A 25,458-nucleotide genomic window follows, 5' to 3' on the forward strand; every position below is an offset into this window, starting at 1 on the left:
CTACAGGTACATTCACATACCGCTATGCAACTGCACTCATCACACTCATCATTTTGTCTCTCTCCCCCCTCTCCCCCCCCCCTTTTTTTCATTTCAGAGTAATTTGGAACAAATGCTTATTTGTTGCCTCAAAATGATTAATGACCACCTTTTGCTTCTACCGAAGAGTGTACTTGCATGGACTTTGCAAGCATTGCTGAACACTTGCAGAAATTTTAGCGTATTAGGGTAAAAACATGCTTGCACATATAAGCATAGGTCAAAATAATCTTTTATCATTTTATGTTCATCTAAATGGGAGGAATGATCAAGTAATAGAGGGCATGTGATATACTGAACTCAACAATATCGTCTCTGGTTTAAGTTTTCAAATAAAAGTTTAAAATTTATCAAATGCTGAAGACAATATTGCCAAATGTGAATGCAATCACGGTCTGAAATAGAATATTAAAGATAAGTAAGCTAAAAGTACTAAAATTGGAAGGGGACCAGGAAAGATAAATAATGAAGGGAGTATCTTACTATCAGAAATTAACTTTGAGAATATGTAGGAAACTACAGATTTGTGCTCCCTGTTCTCTTGAAAGGTAAGGTAAGGTAAGGTAAGGTAAGGTAAGGTAAGGTAAGGTAAGGTAAGGTAAAAGTATAGACTATGCAATTACAGCCTAATCGGCTGAAAGGTGACAACACATAAGACACTGGAACGAATTGGTAACAATAATCTTGTAAGCAGGTAGAGAATTAGGAAATGAGAAGTGTCCGTTAGCTGCTTCTGTTGAGAAACAACTCACATTCAGCCAGTGTAATCTGCTACTTTTTGACATAATAAACAGCCTTGAAAAAACAGAAGTGACTTGACTTTGGTGAAGCTCTTAACAATCTCGTACAACATTCTTTGAGCAAATTGAGATTTAGTGCATATATAGACACACAAAAAAGTCTATGTTCACTATTCTTCTCCATTTCTAAGAGCAATTTAAATTCCATATTATCCAATGTCATAATATCAATATTAGAAAACAAATTCACCTATTTGAAGGTTGGAATAGATGGTCTTATAGGTCTTTTCCAACTTAAATGATTCCATGATTTTACGATTCTATGATCTGTGGATTATCTGTTAAAAAGGTGAGGAAGGTTAGGGATACATCTGTAACATCTGCAGTGCTTTGTGCTCTGAGAACCATACCAAGAACTGCATTAAATGTCCAGTCTCTGTGTCAGTTTTATCAGTACTGGAACATAGTAAGAATTATTCTGAGATAGGTTCTAACCATTAAAAACAGCAAAATGACAGTGGGGAAACTGCACGGTACTGGACCATGCAATTGAGAGGTTATTTTGACTGATGGCCCCCAGGACAGGCACTCTGTTGTCTTCTGGGATCAGAATCAGGCTCACGTTTCCTTTTCTCAGTATTTGGCTTCTTTTGAAAATTCATTTGTTTTTCATAAAGAGTTTAACAATACAATAGCAAAATGTGTAAAAGCTACTTCCCCATTCATGTAAGAAGTTTTACAGTGAGTCTGCTAGCTTTCATTTTTAAAGCTACTGAAAAAAACATATTTTTGAAGATTTTTCTGCCAAATTCTGCAATATGAGTAACTTACATCATCTCTAAATAAGTCTACATTCACAAAACACACTTCTGACTGAAGGAGAAATTCAAGTAAAGCATCAAAATGATATAAGAATTCATGGAAACAGAGTAGACTGAACTGATTTAAAAGCTGCCAAAAATGTACATCCGATACATATGTGAGGAATTATTTATCAGTTAATTGAATGTAGGCTCCCAACACTATGGGAACTCAAATACCATTTTTAAAAAATTTTTTTTTTTTTTTGGCTTATATGTTTTGCTGCATTTTAAGGGAAAAAAAAAAAAAAAAAAACTCTTAAATAGGATCCATTGATGCTACTTAGACAAACCATAAAAATCAAGATTGCTAATCTGTCTCAAGGTTACCATAATCATACCTGTGAATTTATTGGCAAGCATTATAGCCCAAATCTCCATTTATTCTGACCTGAACACTGATTATGTTACAGTTCCCTGACACAGTAATAGGTCACTGAAAAACATAATTATTCCCTCTTTATGGACAAAAAATGAGCAAGAGCTTGAAGTCTTTTTCATGAATACTCGAAGATGCAGGGGGAGAAAGTAAGATGTTTATTACTTGTTCCTATATTTAGACCCCTCAATAGTGTTATAATTCAGTGGGGCTTTTTTTGCATCTTAGCTTTGTAAATTAAGTGTGAGGTGGATCGGCCTTTTTAAATACCTGTGTTGATGGGTGAAAATAATTTAGCTCCAACATCAAGATATGAGACATTAACTCAGCAAGACCAGCTGCCCTATTCTTGCTTTTATTAAGTAAAAGTACTACAGCATCAATACTAAGTTATTAAACAAGGCTTTCAAAAGAGGACATTCTATGCATAGAAATTCTCCACAACAGTTAAGTAAGAAAGAAGGAAATGGTTTTCACTGTTCAAATGGCATTTGTGTTTCAGTTTGACATGGCTGTTCTATCTATTAATAGGTAAAAGAAAAAGAAAATTACTGCTCTGGAACAGTGGACAAATTTAATCAAGTGGCTAAGTAAGTGCTTTCCAGACATACTGAGACAGCAACTTTCCTTTATTCTGTGTTTCCATAGAGAACAAGCATAGTTCAAGCTTTCCTGCTACTGATTTTCCCATTTCCAGTGAGGAAGGGAGGCTAGAAAAGCTGCTGCAGATTCTTCCCTTGAAATCTCCAAATCATTTAATTCTATAGTAGCTGGAGCTTCTCCTTGAAGTCTTATTGCAGAACATTCAACCATCGAATTAATTTATAGCTGACAGTCAAATACCCAGGTTTTACAACTGCATTCATCAGTAGAATGATACAAAGTTACTGCTTGCACAGACTAACTCAGGGGGCCTGCATGTACTAGCAGGCATATATCCTTAAATTTTTGCTGGTAAAAGCTCAGCTGCCTCTTCTTGATCATTTGAAAATGAATGCATGCTTCTTCTTACCTGATTAGTATACAGTAGTGCCTTGAGAACGCTGCTATCTGCCATGGAGTAATGAAATTGAAAATGGCAATTCTTGCTGGAGCAATGACACATGGAGCTGTTAAGATAAGCACTTTCGTATAATGCATTGTCATTAGCTTCTAACCACACCACACAGCCTGAAAATGAAAAAAAAGTGCACTTTTTCACAAAATGTATCTTTTGTATCTCAGTCTGCAAAAGTAAGGACTGCTTTGCTGCAATTAAACCATGGTCCCCTTATCCCCCACACTGCAATCTGATTGTCATGCTGATTATGTGACTTGGATGTCACCTAAGCATTTCCTATTAAAAAGATAGATATCTATCTGCATTTGACTTACAGAGTAGTCCCAGCAACCAAGAATGACATCAGTTGACAGTATCTTGAAGTGTGTTAAAAGCTGTGAGCAGGCCCATATTCAGCTCAGCCTCCTTAAATTCACAACCATTCAATCCCTATCTCAAATTTATTTGGAAACTGCTTTTTCTCTCTTCCTATTATGTTTTCCAGGATTATTTTTTTTCCCCAGTAATATTTCTTTGGGCTTTTCAAAATAAGGGGAAATTTGTTCTTATTTCTTACAGATACAGGAGACAGTTGCATCTCCACCATGCTTAATTAAGGTTTTTATTTCTCAGCCAGAATTTCTGCAACAAAATATTGGGAGTGCATTGTCTTTCCATCTGAAGCAGGCAGGAAAGCATTTTGTGCTCTTCTTGATCTACTGCTCCTTATAAAAGCATTCCTACAGAGATCTAAAATAGTACTCCATCCCTTTAACAGTGTCTTTTATCTTTCAGAAGTAAAAAGGCTAAATATTTTTTTAATCAAATATAGCAGGTTCCCCTCTCCCTCTGCAATGAATCACTGAATGTTTTACTGCCTTCAGAAGTATCTATTAAAATAATAAACAAGGACTGATCAAAGGTCTTAAGTTTGAAGTTTCTGTGTTCATGTCTAAATGCAAGTTATCTCAAATGCAGATGCTACATAGGTTATTTCAAGCTGAAGGGAGAAACCATCATTTCACAAGTTTTTTGTTTGTTAGTTAGTTTGTTTGTTTTTCCATTCCTTTCCTTTTCATTGTTGGCAGTTTGGCAGTTTACTCTGTGCTATACAACTTTTTACATTGAAATACATGCTTGCAATTTCATTGGAATTAGGTTTGTAATTTACTGACACAGCAGTTACACTGGATAGAAATGGAATATTACAGATGTAACCCAGGATTCTATTTGAAAGAGATCAACACAGCATCTATATTTATATAGCTATTGACTTCTGCAGAAGAGAAATATACATTAATGTTAGATCTATGTCTGAATTCAGAATTCTCTGATGCTGTTATAAAACCAAACTAATCTTGTTTACTAATCTCAATGATAATGAGTATTTTTTTTCTTCTTTCATTTAAAATTTCAGAATCTTTTAAAAACAAGACAAAGTGGAGTTAAAGTGAATGCTTCTAAGATAAATTGAGGCTATCTTCAGAAATGGAGACTCCAGAAACTTTCATCCAGCAAATACTGACTTCTTTCTCCCCTCTCTATAGCCTGTGTAGGTAGAACCATGTAGCCTGTGTAGGTAGAACCATGTCAGTTTAACTGGACAGGCAAAATACTGTGCTATACCTTTGTTTCCCTCTTCCAGTGAAACTTTAACTATATTACCTTTAGCCACCATCTATTGATTAGCTGTCTAAAGATTAATGGTATTAGGAATATTTTTCTTTCATTATTTACAAATTTTGCGGATCTTTTCTAAGGTCCGGATTTCCTTCAGTTCAATAGACTGCATAGTATTTTAGTGTTTATGCTCTGAATTTCTTTGTGTATTGCTCTCTCAAATTTTCAAGAATTTATTTTTCTGTAGTGCCAAGCTTCCCCAAGCTTGTAGAAACAGAAGTCCCAGAAAAGTCATTTCATTCCTGCCAACTTGGTAATAGGGCTATCAAGTTGCAGAGATGTGTGCATTTCTGGCAAGAAACTCTGGGATCACTGCCAGGAGGAAGCTCATAGGCTAATGTCTTTCCATAAAACCTTTTTTTTTTTTTTTTTTTTTCCTTGTGGCTGCTTAATCAGGTTTTATATAGATTATTTTTTTTTCTTTCAGTTTCGAAGAAAAAATTAATAAACAAAGTCTTAATGGCTGATCTTTCTGGAAAATTCCAACTGCAGTGGAACACAAGTAGAAACAGACCTTACAATTTGTTGCTGAGGTGGTTCAAAGTCATCTTAGAGCTGGGATTGAACAGCCTGCTTACATCCTGCTACGCTGAAAGCTCAAAACCTATATATATTTATCTGCTTGTCTCTGTTTTTCCATTTCATGACTTTTAATCTAGGTTACAAGCTTCTAGACTAAATACTGAGCCTTCAGTCGAAATTAAGCCACAGAATGCCAGCTTTTCTTTTCTACCAAGCTCTCTTCTCTAGCAGGACAAATGTATCTGAACAAGCCCTTTTTAACTTTCCCACTCAACCATTTTGGGGAAAGAAAAGTTTAAATCTGAATTGACCTTGTTTCCACTCTTTGGAGATAAATTTTCATGAACTCAGAAATCAAGGATAAAAAGTAAAAATTAAAAAGTAGCACAATAGGATAAATATAATCTAAAAATTAGACTATTTTCATGTTGAACTTGAGGAATTTTCTTCGTTACAGTTACCCATGAAATATTGAGTTTAAAAGACATGGACATATTTTTTTCTTTTTCTTCATCTCATAAGCATTGTTTTTATTATGCAGAGAATCAGTTTCAACGGTATCTTATTAAATAAATATTACCCCAGATGTAGGAAAATAAATGAATCCAATATAAGAAAAATGAACTAGGGAAACTGTATAGCATGCAGGGAACACCAAGAAGAAAAACAGAGCAAAAATGTACTTTCAGAACAACATTAAATGGGAATATAAAACCTCTGTAAGAACTTTTGACACTAGAGAAATTAAGAGAAAAAGTTATGGTGAAAGTGCCCACAATACAACACTGGAGAGAAGAAGCAATAAAAGAACAAAGAAAAAAAGTCAGCCAAGGACAAAGTATTTTATTAAATTTAAAAATACCAAGAAAGAAGGATTATGCAAAGCCTATAAGCAATCCTTTCTTTATAAATATAATTGTCTAGACCTCTGCTTCATAATTTAGTTCCTTACCCCTCTTCTATTTATAACAGTGAAAGCTTTGATCAAAATCAGAAGCCAGATCTTAGTCAAGCTCTATTTGCACTGCAATTCTAAGCCCTCAAGCATGACATTTTTTCAGTTTGCATACCAATTCTTTAGGTTTTAGAATTTTAGTTAATGTCTAACTTTTTAATTTATGCCTTGAAATCTGCACGAATAGAAATGTTGAATGTATTGTGACATGAGTTGTTGTTATACTTCAAATTTCTCAATATCTTCCAATGTTAACGAAGACTTAACTGCTGTGTGCTGTTTTGATACTTCTTTGTTCTCAGGTTTTCTATTTTTCTTTATGATATGGAAGAATAGAGAGTATCCCCAAACAGTTCTTTGTGTTCGGACTACTCAACTGCCTGTTCATATTCATATAATAATGAAGCCCGTTAAGCCCCTTATTCAATAGGCATTTCAATATGCATTCTGCTTCTGTAGAGGTTTCTTGTAAACCAGTCCTGTAAAAGCTACTCATAGAATTTCAGTATCATTTCTGTTAGCTCAATATTGCCATAAAAGGGAAACCCATATCAATTACTAGCCCTTGAGTTATCACATTAAGATATGGCACTGATGCAACATCTCTCAAGGAGGTGTTTTAAATAAAGTCTCTCTCTCTCTCTTTTTTTTTTTTTTTTTTTTTTTTTTTTTTGTTACATGTCCCTTTGGAAATTCAAAGGTGCCATGATTTTTATTTTTAAGATAAAATCATCTCTATTACTACATACACTCTGCAGTACATAGATTCTATCTTAAAAAAAAAAATAATAATAAAAAAAAAAAAACATTTAAATCGTGCTTATATGCATTTTGCTTGCTGTTTTATTGTAACTTGACTTACATTTCCTAGAGACTATTGAAATAAATGCCAACAATTACTGCTGAAATATTTCTCAAACTAAAACAATACCTAATCACTCATTCTGTTGCTATCAGTGAGATTGAGCACATTTCTATGGGCTCAGAGTTCAAGCAGTAATCTCCACACTATCAGTTCCTCAAAGCTGCATCACAAACCACACCATTACAAATTAGTAATTTTCCCTTAATCCCTCTGAAGGCAGTCTCAATAGAGACTTTTTATTTCCCATATTTCCCATAAATGTGTATAAATTTCCCATAAATGTGTAGATAAGCACTATACAGTGGTTTCAAAATCAGGTGATGCTCATTACTTCTGAAAATTGCAACTACATTATTTCTGTTTTGCCTTCAAGAGTAACAAACTACTTTGTATAATAAGTGTTTCTCTACAGCTCACCTAATTACATGTTTAGAATGAATGTCCTGATCATGTGCTCAGAGTAATACTACATAGGTAAAACAGACAAGCATCAAAACAAACAAAAACATGCAAGGACATTGTTGGATTTAATGTCACCAAAAGACATACAAAGATTTAACTGTAGAGTAAAGCAAATATAAGTTTATATTGGAATTCTTATGTTAAAATCTTCCATATCTTGCCAATACATACGTTCACAGCACCCTTACTAAACAGAACAGCAAAGGCTAACTTAAGTACAAATTCATACAATTACTTTTTGTGGTTTTGATCTGTTTCCATACTGGGTCACCACCTTTTTCCAAAAAGCTCTATGTTCTTCATGACAGCTAGCAACTATGCATTAACTTAAGTTTCTCACCTTCAGTATTATTGCTGCAAGATTTCAGAGAAAAACAAGAGGCAACCCTGTGCCCAGTTTTTAGTTGTGTCCAAGAAACAAGCTCAGCTGGCTGATCCGAATTCCACTCGCACATACCAAGTTCAAAGCTGGAAGTCTGCAGTGCTAAAAGATAAAGGAAAGCAGTCATTCAGCTTCTTAAGAAGTTATCATTTAGAATACTATTTCCCATCAGAAATATATGCTTATTAAACTTTTTGGCAGCCTTTCTTACTCTGGTTAACTAAAAAGTGGTCAGTCTATCATTGAGTGTCATTTTGTATTTCAGGCTGCAGCCCTGAATGATATCATTAAAAAACAAACAAACAAACAAACAAACAAACACTAAAGAAAGATGCTTTATTATTATTATTTAGAGAAACAGACTACTATTTTCCTTATGTGATCATTGCAACTTTGGTGAATTCACTTCCACAGAGAGAGTTGCCAGAAAATATCAAAAATTACTTGTTGTGAAGAGAAATATCTATGTACTTTTCTACATAATGCTACCGTAAAATCATTTCAAACTGAGAGGTTCACCTCAGTAGTATCTCCATAATATTTGCATCAGAACACTTCATTTTAGAACCAAAAAGCTCTGAACACAACTGTACTATTTCAGTAACTTTTTAAATTCTTGAAGCTTGAGATGCTAGGTTGTAGTTGTAAAATTTCTGTAATTAATTATGGCTAGAGGAAGAAAGTCATGATTTTAAGCAGAATTACAATATGGTAACAGAAGTTCCACTTTTTAATATTATTGCTGGGGAAAGACAATCTTCTGGTTAAGATGGACTTTTAAATAGCAGTCAGAATATCTCAGAGGGAACAAGAAGATTCTTTACTGAGGAATCAACTTTATGTCAGTATAAATACACATTTCTGTCCACCACATCTTAAAGTTACTGTTTTATTCACAATACCGACATCTCAGTAAAATGTCCTGTCCTGCTGGTCCTATAAACCTCACATTTCCTCCTTTATTTTGGTGTTGTATAACCATGCAACCATGGTTATGAGAAAAGCCTGTTTGCAACTTATTTCCAATGGAAAATGCAAAATTTTAAAATTGTCTATAAAAGGATGAAAGAAGATGAAATTCTTCAAATTTCAACACTTAAAAAGAGTTACAAGTAAACTCAAAGGGAGAGCCAAGCTCATCATTAAACACAAATTAGTGGATTTTTTTTTATTCATTCTGCATTTTTTTTATTCCATTGTAAATAAGATTTTTTTTTTTTCTTTTGACAGTAATCTCAGTCTCTTGAAATAAACCAATAAATTTTCTAGATTTTCATTCTACAGCAACTGATAACTGTGAGTTTAACATTTTGGATTTTCTGCCACCCATCCCTGCAATAGAATCATAGAATCAGAGTGGCTTGGGTTGGAAGGGACCTTAAAAACTAGTTCCAATCCCCCTGCCATGAGCAAGGATGCCACTAGATTAGGTTGCCCAGGGCCTCATCCAACCTGGTCTTAACTAGTCATCTGAATGACCCCACACTTAGCTCTGCATGTTTCATACTAAAGTCTACATCTTTGTAGGCTGACGTGCTACAAAAATTACACAGGGATTTTAATTTAGCTGAGATGTTGCCAGTTGAAATACTCATACTGGAATTTGTAAAAATGTATATATTATAAGTAGCACATATAACAGTTACTCCAGTTTTCCAGGAGAGATTTAACAACAACAACAAAATAGCAATAAAAGTCACACTAGTTTTGCAGACAAGGTAAACTACTTTTGCATTACAAGCAGCTTCAGGAGGACAACACAAACACCTCATTCTCCTTTTTAGTATTCCAATTTAATGCCCTGGGGCTCTTTGTTCTTATCCCTGTGGCAAGCGCAGAATGACAGTCTTAATAAAAGACAGTCTTTGTATACACAATTTGCCAGTTTTCAAGAGAGACTTCTGCAGGGCAATTACAGATACTCAGATAAGAATATAAAGTCTTTGAATGGAAGGCATACTAGAACTATAATTATAGGATATTGTGTTACATATGTTCTAGAACATAATGTTAATATTTTCTATTGACATCTGAAATAGTAATTGAGTGATAACTGAATAAATTTTGCAGGTGTTGGGAAGACTGAGGATAGAAGACTGTTTTTTTTTTTTTTTTTTTTTTTTTAATGTATGAAGTTTGCTGTTTAGGAAAACTGGACAAGAAACTGAAGTGGTGCATTCTGGGGAGGAATGAGTAGGGAAAAAAAAAAACATAATGAAATTACATTTATATTTATCCAGCAGAGTTTGGATCAGGAGACTCCTGAAAGCACAAATACGTAAGCTACTTTACTCATGACTCTAGCAACAACATCATATGAATGAATACAAATGAAAAGGTCATTTCACATAGATATGTTAGCGTACATTAGAAATGTAATTTTTAACTACAAATTTTATGCAATTAAAGTGGTCTTCATTTAAAATTTATCCAGAGATTCCGTAACGACTACAGAAAAAAGTTATTTCAAATTCAAGCTACTATTAATCTGACCTTTTTTTTTAATTATTGGAAGATGTTCAACAGTAAAATTCCTCTTTCAGGGAGAAAATTAAGATCCTTTGACCCTGTTTTTGGCTGTTGGGAACAATTTAGATGTCTCTTAATGAAGTTCACTTCTCCTAATGTGGAGGCACAGAATAAGAATGAATTCTTATTAGAATATGCTTGAGTTCTGTAGTTCAATCTGTATACCTCACTATATACATGTACTTCAACAGCCATCACCTAAGGTAATTTTAGCACTTAGATTTATAAGCTCTGTTTATTTTTATTTTATAAGCTCACCCTATTTTTGTTTCTATTTTTAACTTTTTCCTCTCTTTACAACAGTATTTGATCTGTGTGGCTGATGTTCTTTTCATTTTTGTTTGCTTTAGAAGCACTCTGTTTAGGAAAAAAGCCAATATATTTGTTAAGAGAGATTTATATCTACCAACAAGACCTGTTTAAACAGTCACGTACGTTACTATATTTTGGAGATGCATTTTTATTTTTTTATTTTTCTATTTTTAACCTTTTATCTGCAGAAATCCTTCAAGGAATAGAGTGAAGTTGTGGAGAATCCTACACCTGTCCTCTTTTCATTCAGTTTCAAATTAATTTTGCAACTAAAGTACATCGTACACTTTACTTGAGTTCATAGGCAAGTATGCTCAAGGTTTTAAAATCCCCACCTTTGCTCATTTATGTTGTAATTTACTGCTAGAAAACTTTTACAAAACAGAAAAGTAGAATGGGCCCTGGCGTGAAAACATTTATATAGTTGTCCATTTCAAGAAAGTTGAAACATGGACAGATACATCAGTTGAAACATGACAGATAATCAAGCTTAGTTAGCCTAAATTTCACTTCTCCAATACAGACTCTCTTTGAATCATTACACTTATATTTGTGTCTTGTTCTTAACAGCACTCTGCCTGTGATTGCTCAGCACTCTAAAATGTTAATAACCACATGCATCTGTTTCCCCAATGGGACTTCCAGAGAGCTTTATTTTAGAATGCTGTAAAACAAACAAACAAACAAACAAACAAACTTTCATGAGACCTAGCTGGGTATGTGTTAAATATAGCATTCCATATCTCATCCTCTCATGTTAAATTTAAAGACCAAATTCTCATCATTTGTGCTGTGACTCAGAGGCAGGAATCAAAGTGGGTAGTAGTTTGAATCAGGACTGTACTCACCTGAGGCTGCAGACTGGGTGCCACAGTGAAATCTTCTTGTGTAATAGAGGGCAACAAGTAATCTATTTTTTTACTAGGATATGTTGCATTCTTTTCCCATGAAAGTGTGTTGGGTTAGAAAGAGAAATATGAAATATTTTGCTGAAGAATCCCGACATGCACAGATGATTCAGCTGCAGAGCTGACCAGCCTGACATTACAGCTCTTGGATGTAGCAGAGCAGAACAAAATATTCCCACTACAACTGAGGAGCAGGACCTTTTACACATTTAAAAACACACACAAGTTTCTTAGGAATCTCCCTAAAGTCAGCTCCAAGGCTTTTCCTGAGCTGTCTGAAACAATTAGTTCTTTGGCCTGTTTCTGGCCAAAGATATTTTCTGCCCACTGAGACCTTGGTTTGCTCCTTGTTGCAGGGAGCTCCCAGTGTATATATGTATGTCTATATGTATGGTGTAACATACCAGATGTCTTAAGGTGTTTATTTTCATTCTTTGTAACTCTGTTTAGATGTAATATGACAGCTAATGGTTTGGGGGAATGAAAATAAACCATGTGATAACGTGGAGTTAAGAAAGCTTTAGAGTAGCATATGGTTCTCTTTGTGTTTGTATTCTAATCAAAGGGAAAGACAAAGCAAAATTATCCGTTTCCAGGAAAAAAAAAAAAAAAAGGAAAAAGAAAAAGGAAAAAAAAAAAAAAGTATGCTTACCAAATGCTGGAGAACATCCTTCACTGAAAGAAATATCATCAATTGCAACAATTGCATTTTGCCTCTGGGTTTCCACCATTGCCCGAAAGACAACCTACAGAATTTAACAGCAAATCAACAAGAAATGGTATTTACCAGTGCAATAGATGAAGGGGGCAAAATCAAAACTAAAACTAACCAATCAAACAAAGAAACAACAGAAAAAAAAAACAAAACAACAACAACAAAAAAAAACTACCAACCACCTTCCAAGATACTTCAGTCTTGTCTATATGGTTTCCATTAGAAACAAGAACTCGAGTCATAGAGATTTGGAGAATTTGGAGAATTACTTTAGTGGCTTTTGCACATATCTGTGGCTTGTCAGCACAGATATATCATCTAAATCAAGAATGAAGTTGCAATTAAAATGAAGTATCTAGAAACCACAACAAAATACATTAAAACCTAAGCAGGGATCATAATATTTAGGAAATTGAGAGTGTTGTGTTTTATCAAACCATTCTTCCCCTGAGACTGGAAACATGAACCTTTCCTGGTTATTTTCAAAATTTATCAGAGACCTGTACTAAAGCCAGGGCATCAAACACTATTTCAGTCAGAAACCTTTCATTAACAAGGCTTTAGCCAAAACAAACCTTGAGGAGTACTCTGAAAAGCAAAACTTAACAGTTATTCTGCTCTAATAATACAACAGCGATACTTTTCCTAACAAAGCCTTCCATATAGATGAAGCTACAAATAGTCAACATTTCTGTCTTAAGGACAGATTTCTGTCTACTTTAGTAAATGTAGTGACTATACCACAATTCATCAGTTTTTGTGTAGTGAATTAGAAGAGGATTGAGCAACCACAGTCCTTGGAAGAAGCAATGATTTATAGTGCTTAATGTTAGAGGCAAGCATAGATGTATGAAGATAGGCTGTGCTACAGGATAATTCAATAAATTAGTCTCATGCTCTGAATTACCTTCTTTTTCCACTTGTGGTGTAAATGCCTGAAGTAACTAGGAAAATAAAACTAACATTCACATTTTTAAGGAAACGGTACAGCATTGAAGAGGCTTTCAGGGTAGGGCATAACTGCATTACCTGAGCGTTCCCTAGGCTCCCAACCTTAGATGCTATCGCGCTGGGGAAACTTGGTGTGCTAGCTCTAAGGAACAGCGTGGAGCGTAGAGTGGAGTGGAGATACCATGGCTGGGCTCTGTAACCAGGTGGGGCCTCGATTGTTCTTGTGCACAAAGCTGCACTTTTTGCCACCCTGAGCCAAAGACCTGTCATGTTTTGACAAATGCTGTACCCTAGTGTACTTTTTGCTCATTATAATATCACTATAATACCAAAACACACCTCCATCCCAAAAGCTACCCGCCTCCAAGGTGCGACCACCCCTCACTGAGCATGCGCCCTGAATTTCTCGGAGCCTATTACTTTAAACGGAGACGGGAAAACTTTACACCAATCATAACTAAGATATGCTTGACTAGAGCCACTCAAGCTCCACCTAAAAGATAGAAAATAATATAAATTGGCCCAAGAGAGAGGGGATGTCAGGAAAGATACCACCGTCAGGGGAGATACCATCCCAAGGAAATACAACATCCTTAGGACCTCCTGACTCCTGGGATCAGTTGACGGGCTGACCCTCTCTCCCCCCCCCATTGGGACGCCTTTGGGTGAGATCTGAATATTTGCTTATAAATCTCTATAGAGTCTTTGATCCTTTTAATGCATTTATTTCTAGGCTGCACACCTGTAACACCTGTAACACCTGTAACATCTATAACATCTGTAACACCTATAACACCTATAACACCTGTGTATTTCATGCATACTAGCTTGCTTTTGAAGACAGTCACTATCGCTGGCAATCCAAAAGAACCTGATTATCTGTTGCTGTAATAAACCATACTTGATTGCATTGTGATAGCTCTCATTAAGTGCAACTAGGGTAAGGGTGGTTATCCGTGATAGTTCAGTGTTCTGAATCCAACCAGACCCCCAGACGGTTAATGCGTTTTTGGTGAATGTCTGAACAGACCCCCAGACGGTTAATGCGTTTTTGGTGAATGTCTGAATGGACCCCCAGACCGTTAATGCGTTGATGGTGAATGTCTGATGGGACCCCCAGACGGTTAAGGTGTTTTTGGTGAATGTCCGACTGGTTCAGTACTCTGAATCCGACCGGGCCCGTAACGGTTAATCAGCTACACCCCTTAACGCGACACCACTGACAACTAAAAGAAGTCTCTGAAACCTAGCTTTCTAGTTTAGGGGTGCAAGTAAAATACAAAAACACACATACCCCCAAAAATTAAACATACAAATAACATTCTCTAAATGATTCCCTAGCCATCTCTTTAGATATTACCACTCTAGGCTTTTCCTGAGTCCTAGGGGCACAATCTACCTAGAGGCACAATCTAGCTCTTAATAGTGAATGTACAGAATTATCTAAGTAACAACTTTTAAAACATTAAACTTTGTGGGTAATTTTGTGCATCCTTTGAGGGTAAGGAATTGTTCCAGAATTTATAGGTAAAATGCAGGTTTTATCATCAACAGTACACTATTTCACTCTACAAGATTACACAATTCAGCAAAAGAATTGTGTGTGTGTTGTTTTAGTGTGTACTTGACCTGTGCAAAAGGTTTTTCAGCCTGCAAAATCAATTTATCCTGGCATTGTACAATCAGAGATATACACATCCTGATGCTCTGAATGCCCAGGGAAGTTTCTCCAAGGATAAAAGAAAATATCTATTTCTATTAAAGGCAATTAACCATAGGAGTGGAGCCAGATGCCCTGAAGTCTGTGAAAGGCTAACTATTGACTGGATTGAGAACAGAGTCAGCACTGCAACTCTGATCCCATCTCACTAGAGAAGTGCCATTTCTATTTTTTTCCTCATCATGTCTTAACTTCCCCACTTCCTCAATGACAGAAATGCTAGACACATCCATCTCTTCCTGAGTCTAAAGAAAAAAAAATAAATAAATTACCATGGCTTTACCAGCAGATAACCAGGGGTACAATCTAGTAATAACCAAACCATTTCCTATCCACACTTGAGCAAGACTGTTCAGTTTTCCTTTTCAAACAAACTCTAGAGCTCTCCAGTCCAGAAGTCTGTGATGAAAATATCTACTAATGACAGCATTTGCTTGTAACAGTAATTAACAAGTGCTACATAAATACACCATTTCTATGGCTGTCAGAACAAATTAGTGCTGCAGCTCCATTAGCAGCAAATACAGCGTGAATGTCTGACACAAGCAGGGTTTCCCAAAACATTCCCATTGCAGCAGAAAAGACCAAGATTAAAGACAGGAAATGACCACAAACAGAATAGAATCCCTCAAGTCCAAAACCTTTTCTGTTGTTCAAATCTGTGAAGCAGAAGTTTGTTCTCAATAAAAGGGAGTAAAAGTAGTTTAGGAGAGCAAACCAGAACTTAGTTCTCCATAAACCAGCCAAAACAGATATAGCGAGATTGGGTTGTGCTGGAAAATTAAAGCAGTGATAATCTTCATGTTTCAGAATTCCCTATAAGTGGAAATATTTGAAAGCCAAAAAACCAAAACACTACCCTGTAAAGACAGTCAATATTTTTTCTGTTTGTTTGTTTTGATGAGAAGGAGGAAGAGGCAAAAGGTATTAAACAGTCCGTACCAAAAGCTGGGAAAGTAAATAAGCAGCTGAGGCTGGTTTTAATTAAAATCTCACCTCTATTGTGCATGAAAAATTGATGAAAAATATTCAAGCACTGTATTTCAAAAAATATTTTGCACAGAAAGGTACTTGTTTGCTATTCATTTTTTTCCCATAGAAAATGTAATCATTACTAAGAAATTTTCTAAGTAAGAAATCTGAAAGTATAATCAAAATATTCAATGAACATGACAATTTATTGAGAGAGATTAAATGTCAGGCCATGACAAGGTTAAAGACTTTGATTATTTTGCTAGTTTGGAACAGAAAATAAATTATATTTCTAATATTTCCACTGCAATGGGAATTTTCCATGCTGGTGTGATAAACCTGCACAATTATTAATTATATTACAAGAGCTTTTTCCAAGTTAATTTGTGCATAACTGGAAACTTTTTATTGAAAAATGCTACAGACAGCCCTGTAAGGCTACGATGAAAAAAAATACATAAATGAAAACAAAACAAAACAAAACAAAACAAAAAACAATTTCAGAAATGTAAATAAATTCCATCCACTTGCATGACCAGCATCTTGCTAGCTGTCATTGGAGGGAAAACTTGCAACCAAAGAAGGAAGTTTGCTCAGCTTTGTTCTCTGTGTTTGGTGAGGTGCCCAGCATTGTCTGTTTCTTCAGACAACGGTAATGATTATTGTGGAAAGTTTGAAAACTGCCTCTTTAAAGCTGGCTGTGCCTATCCACTCACTTTTCAGAGGCCAAATGATAATAAGGTTGGCAAGCCATAATCTAATTAGGATTTGATCCAGCAGTTTAGAGGCAGAAAGACTGAATATTATATTGACAGACCCAGTCCCAGTCATTTCCCAGACCCAGTCATTTTTCTAAACAGTATGAAGAATGAAAAAGTAAATATAGAAATAAATCCTTCCAATACAATCTCACATCGCTAAACATCCACTTTTATCAGATAAAGGTAAGTTATCAACAGGTAACAATACTGATACTTGAGTGAGTTGCACATATTTTGTAGCATACATACTTAGTCAGGGCTGAGCAGGCAAGTAATATTTTGAAAAGCCAGACTTGTGTGATGTTTTAACATAATGTTACCTCTGCATGTCAAGTAATTATGTTATTCTTATGATTTACTGAAATAAGGCTTTGCCTTCATGCCTTCGGGTTTGTATGCTAAACAACTCTTCACAGTAACTACTGTAGAAGGAAATGTCTCTGATTTTTTTTGTCTGCTCCCAACTTTTCCTCCAGTATTTTGCATAATAAAGATTATACATTGTCCATATTATAGCCCTGTTATATTTATTGTTCTAATGTTTTGTGTAAATGTACATGTAAAAACATTGTAATAATCTAAGAGACTTGGATTATTTTTTCAGCAACTTTGAGCAAAATATAAATGTACATGTGTTCTGTGATAAAGGACAAAGCTACAATGAATAGTTAAGTATCTCTATAGAGCAGTATCTTCCAGTATAGAATAGTATTTCATAGATAACACATTTATAAACTAAATCTCATATATAACAATACAGTTAGACTGAGCCTAAGTGCATAGTGTATTGAAAATTAAGATCCCAAGTATATCACTTCTATGGGCAGGTAGATAATTTATAATACAATGAGGCATTGTTTAAATTACGTTTGGCATTTAGCTTTAATACCACCAAGACATCAGAACAAGCGGTATTTGGTAGTGCCAATTCTAAGCTTCCAAATGTGCTCTCTGCTTTGTCTTATGCTTTCCATTTACAAAATATTTAGATTCGTCTAATTAGAAAACACACTTATAAACCATTTACCAGGTTCAATTTACAGTCAACTCAAGTTACCCACCTCAAACTTTTCAGTGTTATTGATTGTGATGGTATTTGCTTTCCACTGATTTTGCAGTTCTCCTGAATCTTTCCAGATGTTTTTAACTGCATCCTCAGAGTGCTTTTGAAGTCCCACCATCAGTGTTCCACCCTGACTGATCCAATAATGAAATGTAATCTAGGACAAAAAAAAATCTTATTATTCCAGGGAAGTACTGTGACGAACAATGAAATACAAAGACTATGTATCAAAATACCTGGCAAACATGTTCTTGGTCAGTTGGAAGGAAAACAATGGTCCTTAAAACTGCAGAAGATCGCATTTCAGAGGACAATGAAAGGAAATAAGCTGGTAAAAAGAATAAAATGGAAACCTTATAAGTACATGAAAAATATTTACATATATATATTTAATGTATATATATGTACGTAATGTATATATATGTATGTATGTATATATATGTGTGTATATATATGTATATATAGTTATATAAACTGTATATAAAAGGCACTATATAAAAGAAAAAGACGTAATCAGTATGAATTGGTGACTAAAAAGCTAACTAGATTTTTTTCCCCAGAAAAGATTCATAACACATTTGTAGCCGTTGTGTGCCAAGCTTTTGTTCATATTAAATTTTGATATAACACTTCTCTATTTTCTGGCTGAAATTTCAGTTAGGCTTCCAAAATATTTTATATGCTGACAGCTTGAATTCTCAGTAAGTGCAAAATTTTAGGACAAGCCTAAGACTAATTCAGTAAACTGATCAAAGGGCTTAAAGTTTTGAACAGTTTGCTTATTTCATACTTAAACAACAAACTATTGTGACCTACAAAAGACATTTATTACAGCAGATCATGCTTTTAAAGAGGTGGTGAAAGATGGAGAGGAAGCTATGGCACTCCTCTTTTCCAGAGGACATACGTATGTTTTTTGGCCACTCAGGAAATTTCCTCACAGTTGTTGTGCTATCTCCATACATGGCCCTTATATGAAGGAATGGTTGTTCTCAGTCTCCACAGTACCATTACATTACAAAACAAGTCCAAATAAAGTATCTGTTTTAATTGAATGAGTAATGGTCAACAAGATCAAGTGAAATGTGGTTGTCACTACATCTCTTTCTGGCATGATTGTTTTAGATCTTCTAACAGATGGAGGGGAACTCCCCATTTTAGGATACCAGATATTGTTAGTGAAAATTTTGCTCTTCCTTAACTGGATGATTTCAGAGGTGTTGGATGTTATAATTGAAGAAAGGGAGGAAAGAAAAAGGGAGGACTGTTATAGTAGAAGGAAGGGAGGAAAGAAAACACTTAACCTCACTTGACTTATTTTTTTTTCCCTCCTTTTCCTTCTCTCATCCTTCCCAAACTCCCAAATATCAGGTAAATTGTTGTCTTTTAATATTAATATGTAAAGGAAAGGAAAAAATGAAGAAAGGAGAAGAAAAAAAAAAACAGAACTGGGATTGAAATTAAAAAAAAAAAAAAAAAAGTCCTAAAGACATCTACAGAAACAAAGAGCTGGAATTTTTAAGTAATTCAGTTATAAAACCACACACCTTGACTTCTCATCCTTGAGTGCAAGCAGAAAGTCATTGACAAAGGACCATAACACCACCTCAGTACTAAAGGCAGCTGAACCCCCATACTCTCACCCCACACCCCAGGAAACATCTTGCAACTTGCTAACAGTGCAGTGGCTGCACTCCCCTAGATTTTAGACCTTTCATGACTACTCAGTCAACACTTTTGGAGCCTGCCAGCCTCAAGGATATTCTTCCTACTCACAACACATGGTGGATTGGTGGACTAGGACCTTCTCCCTGACACCAATCTCTTTCATCAATTTTTCACTTCCATGATATTTTGAATTTTTTTATTTTGGTTCCTGAGGATAAATGCATTTAAACCTCTTAAACAAAATCAGATTTTACCTACCACAGGAAGTCTAAATCTTACACAGATGGGCTAGAAATAGTAACTTTAAGAAATTCTTTGAACAGTAATTTTACATTAAAACTCTGCACAGATAACAAGCTTCAATTATTAAAAAAAATAATTAGTGTTTTTGCTGGTTTTGATTTTGAAAGTTGTTGTCACTAATCTGTTCAACTACATTATCAGTGCAAATAAGAACCATGAGGAGAAACAAAGCTAAAGAGAACCAACTGGGTTCTAGTAAATGATTACATAAGCTTTCAAAGGATTACAACTACCAAGTGATCTTTGCTCTTCTGCTAATGTGTTTGCAATTACTCATCATGATGGCAGGAACTCTTCCCTTTAATACTGTGTCATGGGGCTTAATTGTCACCATACAGTATCTTTTCTGGTCTTTAAGCAAGAACACACAGCAAGATTACATAGTCTGTTAAGTCTCCAGCAGTGGGAAAACTTGAATAGTTGTCATAAAGAGATTAGAATCAGCACTCACAGGAAATGAAAGTATAGTTTAGCCATTCACCTCGTAGAAAACTGAAATAATTTAATACATTTCATTCTCCATAGTCATTCAGTCTACAGGTCTGTGTGCACAGCCTCTCATTAAGCTGAGTAGGCCCAACTATTGAAGATTTCTGTCATCTGATCAAAATAAGAGATAGATATGGTTACAGGCCAATTTAGACCTGACAGCTACAATGGTGACTAAGCACCCTGAACAAGTAACTGGCAATATATAAATGATTGAACAGTTCTGGCCCCTTTACAGACATTTGAAGCTCATGGTTCTCAATCTTTTGCTGGCTTTGGGTATCTAAATAAGTTAAGTTTCCCACTCCCCACCCATTCTTCACAAGATAAGTTTAAACTTCTATTGGATATAGGCAAGAATATCTTCCAGGTCTTTGCTACCTCTTGGTACAATATACTACCAAGCAAAAAGAGACCCAAGAAACTTCAGCTAGGGCAATATTATTGCCTGGTTAATTATTTTTGATCTATGCAGAAGTTTAATAGATTTTTTTCCCATTCCCAGAACCAGTCAGTCACTTTCCCTCAAAATATTAGAAAAAATAATGCTGATCACAGATGCATACATACATGCACTCTGGGAATTCAAAAAAAATAAAATAAAATAAAATCCAAGAATAGATGTAAATACATCTCAAGATAGGGGACCCAATGCTAGTTTCTAAAGTTTGCAGCTATCAAGACTTACATTATCACCTGATATCTCCATAACATCTAAATGTCACTGAGGCAGATAAATGTGACTCTTGATGACTGATTACTTATGACATACTTTTTCCTGGAATTCTAGGCTATTGTGATTATAAACACCTAAAAACTTGGGCAAGAACTTTCTATCTTATCTCAGAAAAAATGAGTCAGAATTCAACTCAGCTATCAAGAAAGTAACAATATTAAAGAAATAATATAGAACAGTAAATAATTTGTAAAAGCCCATGGTTCCTTCAAAGAGCATGAGAGTTCTTACCAGTGTCATTCCCACTGTGGTCAGAGTATGGTGGTCCCACACTAGATTGACCATTTCTTCTAATCCATCCAAGCTGTAAATTCTCTTCTTGAAGAGCTTTGCAGAGATCATTTTCAAAATCACAGTTTTCACTGGGGGAACCTAAACTCAAGCAAATTCAAACCTCAAAACGAGAAACAGAAAGATACATTCTTATCATCACTTGCTACTCATACTCAACTCTCTGAGGAGGGTATGAGACTCAATACATAATTTATTCCTAGGAGAGAAAGACAGGTTTGTCTGTCCTTTGATTTCAAATAGTCTTTCTTCCATTGCATCGAACATGAAGGAAAATTGCATTGTGCCCAACTGCCTGGACTGCCCTGCCCTGTTCCTGGAAGCACTTCTTGTAATGGTGGAAAGATTTAAAAATAAAAAAATAAAAAAATAAAAAGTCTAATTAGATGCATCTCTAAAGAGCAAGTTTATTGCAACTTTACCCTAAACAAAAGGGCAAAAAACTTAGTTCATCTGCTTTTGCTTGAACACAACAGAGAAAGCTAAGGTAATGATCTGCTGTCTAAGCAGGATTCTCGTTAGACACAAGAGCTACAGCGCCTTCACGCTCCCTTGAAAATTAGTGCTCACTCCAGACCCTTATAAATGCTTTTGGTGTATTCTGTAATATTAACACACTTCACTAATCAATTTAAATAAAGTTGCAACTGCAGCATTTATAGTCACACTACGATGTCCAATTTCATAGCTTTCATATTCACATCAGCTTACAGCAACAGTTAATTATAAGGTGAGAGAGAGGAAAATAGATATAATTCACATAAGCATTGCAGAGTCAAGTTAATGTGCAGACTGGCTGATTCATCAACCAACATTTTATTGCTGCTTTTATTCTTTAGCTCTTTAAGTGGCTGAAGCACGTTAGTGGTTCATCAAAAGCACACACACTGCTGAGGCATATCTGCTTCACATTACAAGAAATGCACAAAGTCATGTTTAATATTCTCTTACAATTTTTCTCATAACTGAAATAAAAACATTAAAAAATCAAGATGTACAAAATAGTTAGAACACTATCTTTTTCAATAAAAACTCCTTGATCATTCATGATTAATTTTCAAGATATCAAGAGAATATTCGCTTTTACAGAAAATTTATCTTGAAAGAAAAACAATGTAAATTAGCTTGGAGATAAATTAACAAAGATAAAGTCACTGCCTAGAAAGAAAGAGGCCAGAAGGAAGAAACACTTGGGATGTTTTACCTATTATTTTTTTTTTTTCAGAATTCCCTGTTAATAAAACAATTGTAAAAAATAATCTCTAAGGAAAAAAAAAAAAAGTCTCACAGAAACAAGCTTAGGTTAAGGTTCTATTTCAGTTGTAACTGTATAGAAAATGTCACTTGGGAGGGCAAAATATTTTTAAGAGAAATTGTTTATATATACTAATAGACATATATAAAATACTCAAATATTTATAGTGAATATTTTGCAATAGCAGTTCAGTTTTCAATAAACAAATAAATAAATGAGACCGTAAGACTTATTCCACTCCTTTTCCAATGCTGTGCCAAAGCACAAATAAACCACATCCGAAATCCAAAATGACATCAAAAAAGCAACATCTGAAATTCCATCTTTGATCCATTTTCAGTGCAGAAACATCTTTAAAACTGAGCAAAGCACAAAGAAAACAGCAGGGACCTGTCATGAACATAAGATTGCAGAGCTGAAGTTCAAGTAGAAAAATAACTTTGCAAAAATCCAAAATCAGAAGAGAGTGTAGCAGCAGGGTGAGAGTTCAAATTGACACCCTGATCTCTCTCTTCACATTTGACAGCTAACTTCTGTCCTGGAGCGATCCAGACCATTATCCAAGCAGCCCCATAATCCACAGCCAGTCACTCAGATCCTAGTTCCACGCCTCTTCCTCATCCTTAGTTTAAATACAACATTATTTGGTATTTAGGTCTTGCACACAGACCATAAGATACTGTTTTTGTAAATTGAACTATGGAACAATCTATTCTACTATAATTTTAAGCATTTGTCTGTAGCAGTATTCAGGTAACAAATGAGTAAAAAGCTTCAATAGAAGTTAATAAAAGAATACATATCTTCCTACATATTCTACAAGCATAATACTGAGTGTTGCCTAGTGGAAATGCTTTTTCCAAGAGAAACCAAGACTAAAAGGAAGGCTTCAAGCTATGTAGGGCAAATATAACATAACCATCTCTTGAGAAATTGATATACTAACTTGAGATATGTTAGTCACACATCAGGAGATTCAACAGGCCTAATTTAAAGTGAGATTTAAAGTGTTTCAGTGCAGCACAATAAAGTTGCAGAGTTTATTAATACACAAAATGGTGTTAACTATTGTCTTATTTGCAAAGGAACTAAAACCAAGTATCCCAGAGATGATTCTAGACTCCTGTTCCTAACATATATCTGGATTATATTTGGATAAAAATCATGTCAAAGAAAAATCCCAGGTATCTGGGCACACAATCATAACTTGAGGAATCTGGATTTAAGTTGCTGTTCTTCCAGATATCGGCTGAATGCATTAATTATTAACGTGTTCTAATTAATATGTGTGCACAGATAAACACAGATACATCTAAAGATCATCTACTTTAAATTTAAAGCTAAGCCCCCATAATCCAACAAATAAAATAGCTTTCTTTGTTACATGGTGAATGAGAGAACTTACATAAGCTTTTAATTAAAATTAGAAGTCTCAACAAATCCAAGATCTTTGAACCCCAGATCAAGGGTCCTCAGAGAGCAGGACTATCTAATGCATCATATGAAATCATTTGCAGAACAATTTTGTGTTACAGTCAGAGTTCTGAAATAGTAGATTTCTGATGCAAATTTACCCAGACAATATCAGTTCAAATGCATTTTCATTGCTTAGATTCCCTTCAGGAAAACAGCAGCAATCATATTCACAGCCTCTTAATGTTACAAGATTAAGCTAGGACTATCAGTTCATAAATTCAAGAAAATTTCTCCCCTTCTTTCTAGGAAGAAAAAAAAAATCATTTTTCTTTATATCTTTATATAATTGACTCTATTTACAAGTATTCTGTTTTATTTTCTTATGCCTTGATCCAGATACATTTTATGAAGCCTGAATTTCAGCAAAAAATTTTATCATGATTTGAGAAAACAGTAATTCTTGTTAAATTTCCTCTGAATTGTAAATGGATGATGAGACACTCACTTTGACACATAATATCAGTACGAAGCTTTATGAAAGAGGTGCAGTATATAGGCTGAAATTGAAGCAGGAAGAAATAAATTGAAAGAAGAAGAAACAGAGACTTAGAAAATGAGAAGAAAAAGGAGAGACAGGGAGCAGAATTCCCAAATACTTTTTTTAACATGAAAAATCCCACCCCCAGTTCCTACCGCTGCCATGTTGTTATCGAACGGTATGACACTTATACTAAAGCTCACTGAGACTTACCTTGTCTCTCATCACTGCTGCCTCCACAGCAGTTGGTGAAAACACACAGCTCCCCAGATGGAGTAGAGGAGCCATCACCACATTGGCATTGACTTCCTGCAGGTGACTGAATATCTGCCAGAGCAACACAGTATAACACACAAAAAATTATGAATTTGTTCATGAGCTTTGCTACTATCCAAGCTTTCACTCAGAAAAATATTTGCTGCTATCTGTCTATTATTTGTCATAAAGTATCTTTGAAAAACAAGTGTTTCCACACATCTCTGAAAGACTTTTTCAGAACGTCACTTTCCAAATCCACAGTTAAATGAAACATGGCTTCTATGAAGCAGCGACTTTCAACCTGGTGTGTCTTTGGATAATATTTAACTGAATTATAACATTGTTTTCATAACATTTTTTTATGACTATAAAGTTCTGATGTATGCTATGCAAGTCAAGTGTGTATCATTAACTTACTGACTGAATTTATTGCATATGGTTTTCAAACGTGAGATAAGAAAATAACAAAAGAAAACAGTACAAATTCTAACTAACCAATATTTATAAAGAATTCTCTTTTGTCGTAGGGATTTGGCAAATGCTTACAAATCCTATGAAGAGCTTGTGCACCAAATGTAGAAACATAGCTAAGAGATTTGATATTGATTTTGCATTGCATGAACAAGAGACTGATATAGTGAAAGAAAGAG

The 25,458-nt window shown here is 34.9% G+C and overlaps 1 protein-coding gene across 1 annotated transcript in view; it reads right to left on the reverse strand.

Moving 5' to 3' along the window:
- MALRD1 (MAM and LDL receptor class A domain containing 1) overlaps positions 1-24,926 on the reverse strand; it is a gene marked incomplete at both ends in the record, with an annotated part of 250,210 nt that extends 225,284 nt beyond the window's left edge. The window contains 7 exons of the mRNA XM_084281876.1: positions 3,031-3,188; positions 7,882-8,025; positions 12,325-12,418; positions 17,853-18,011; positions 18,091-18,182; positions 21,282-21,412; positions 24,754-24,926. Of these exons, the coding sequence (XP_084138002.1) occupies positions 3,031-3,188; positions 7,882-8,025; positions 12,325-12,418; positions 17,853-18,011; positions 18,091-18,182; positions 21,282-21,412; positions 24,754-24,926 (951 nt within the window). The remainder of the gene's footprint in view (positions 1-3,030; positions 3,189-7,881; positions 8,026-12,324; positions 12,419-17,852; positions 18,012-18,090; positions 18,183-21,281; positions 21,413-24,753) is intronic.
- Positions 24,927-25,458: the final 532 nt, after the last annotated feature.

This window comes from Netta rufina (assembly GCF_964035555.1).
Source record: "Netta rufina genome assembly, chromosome: 2".
NCBI classification, from domain to species: Eukaryota; Metazoa; Chordata; class Aves; order Anseriformes; family Anatidae; genus Netta; species Netta rufina.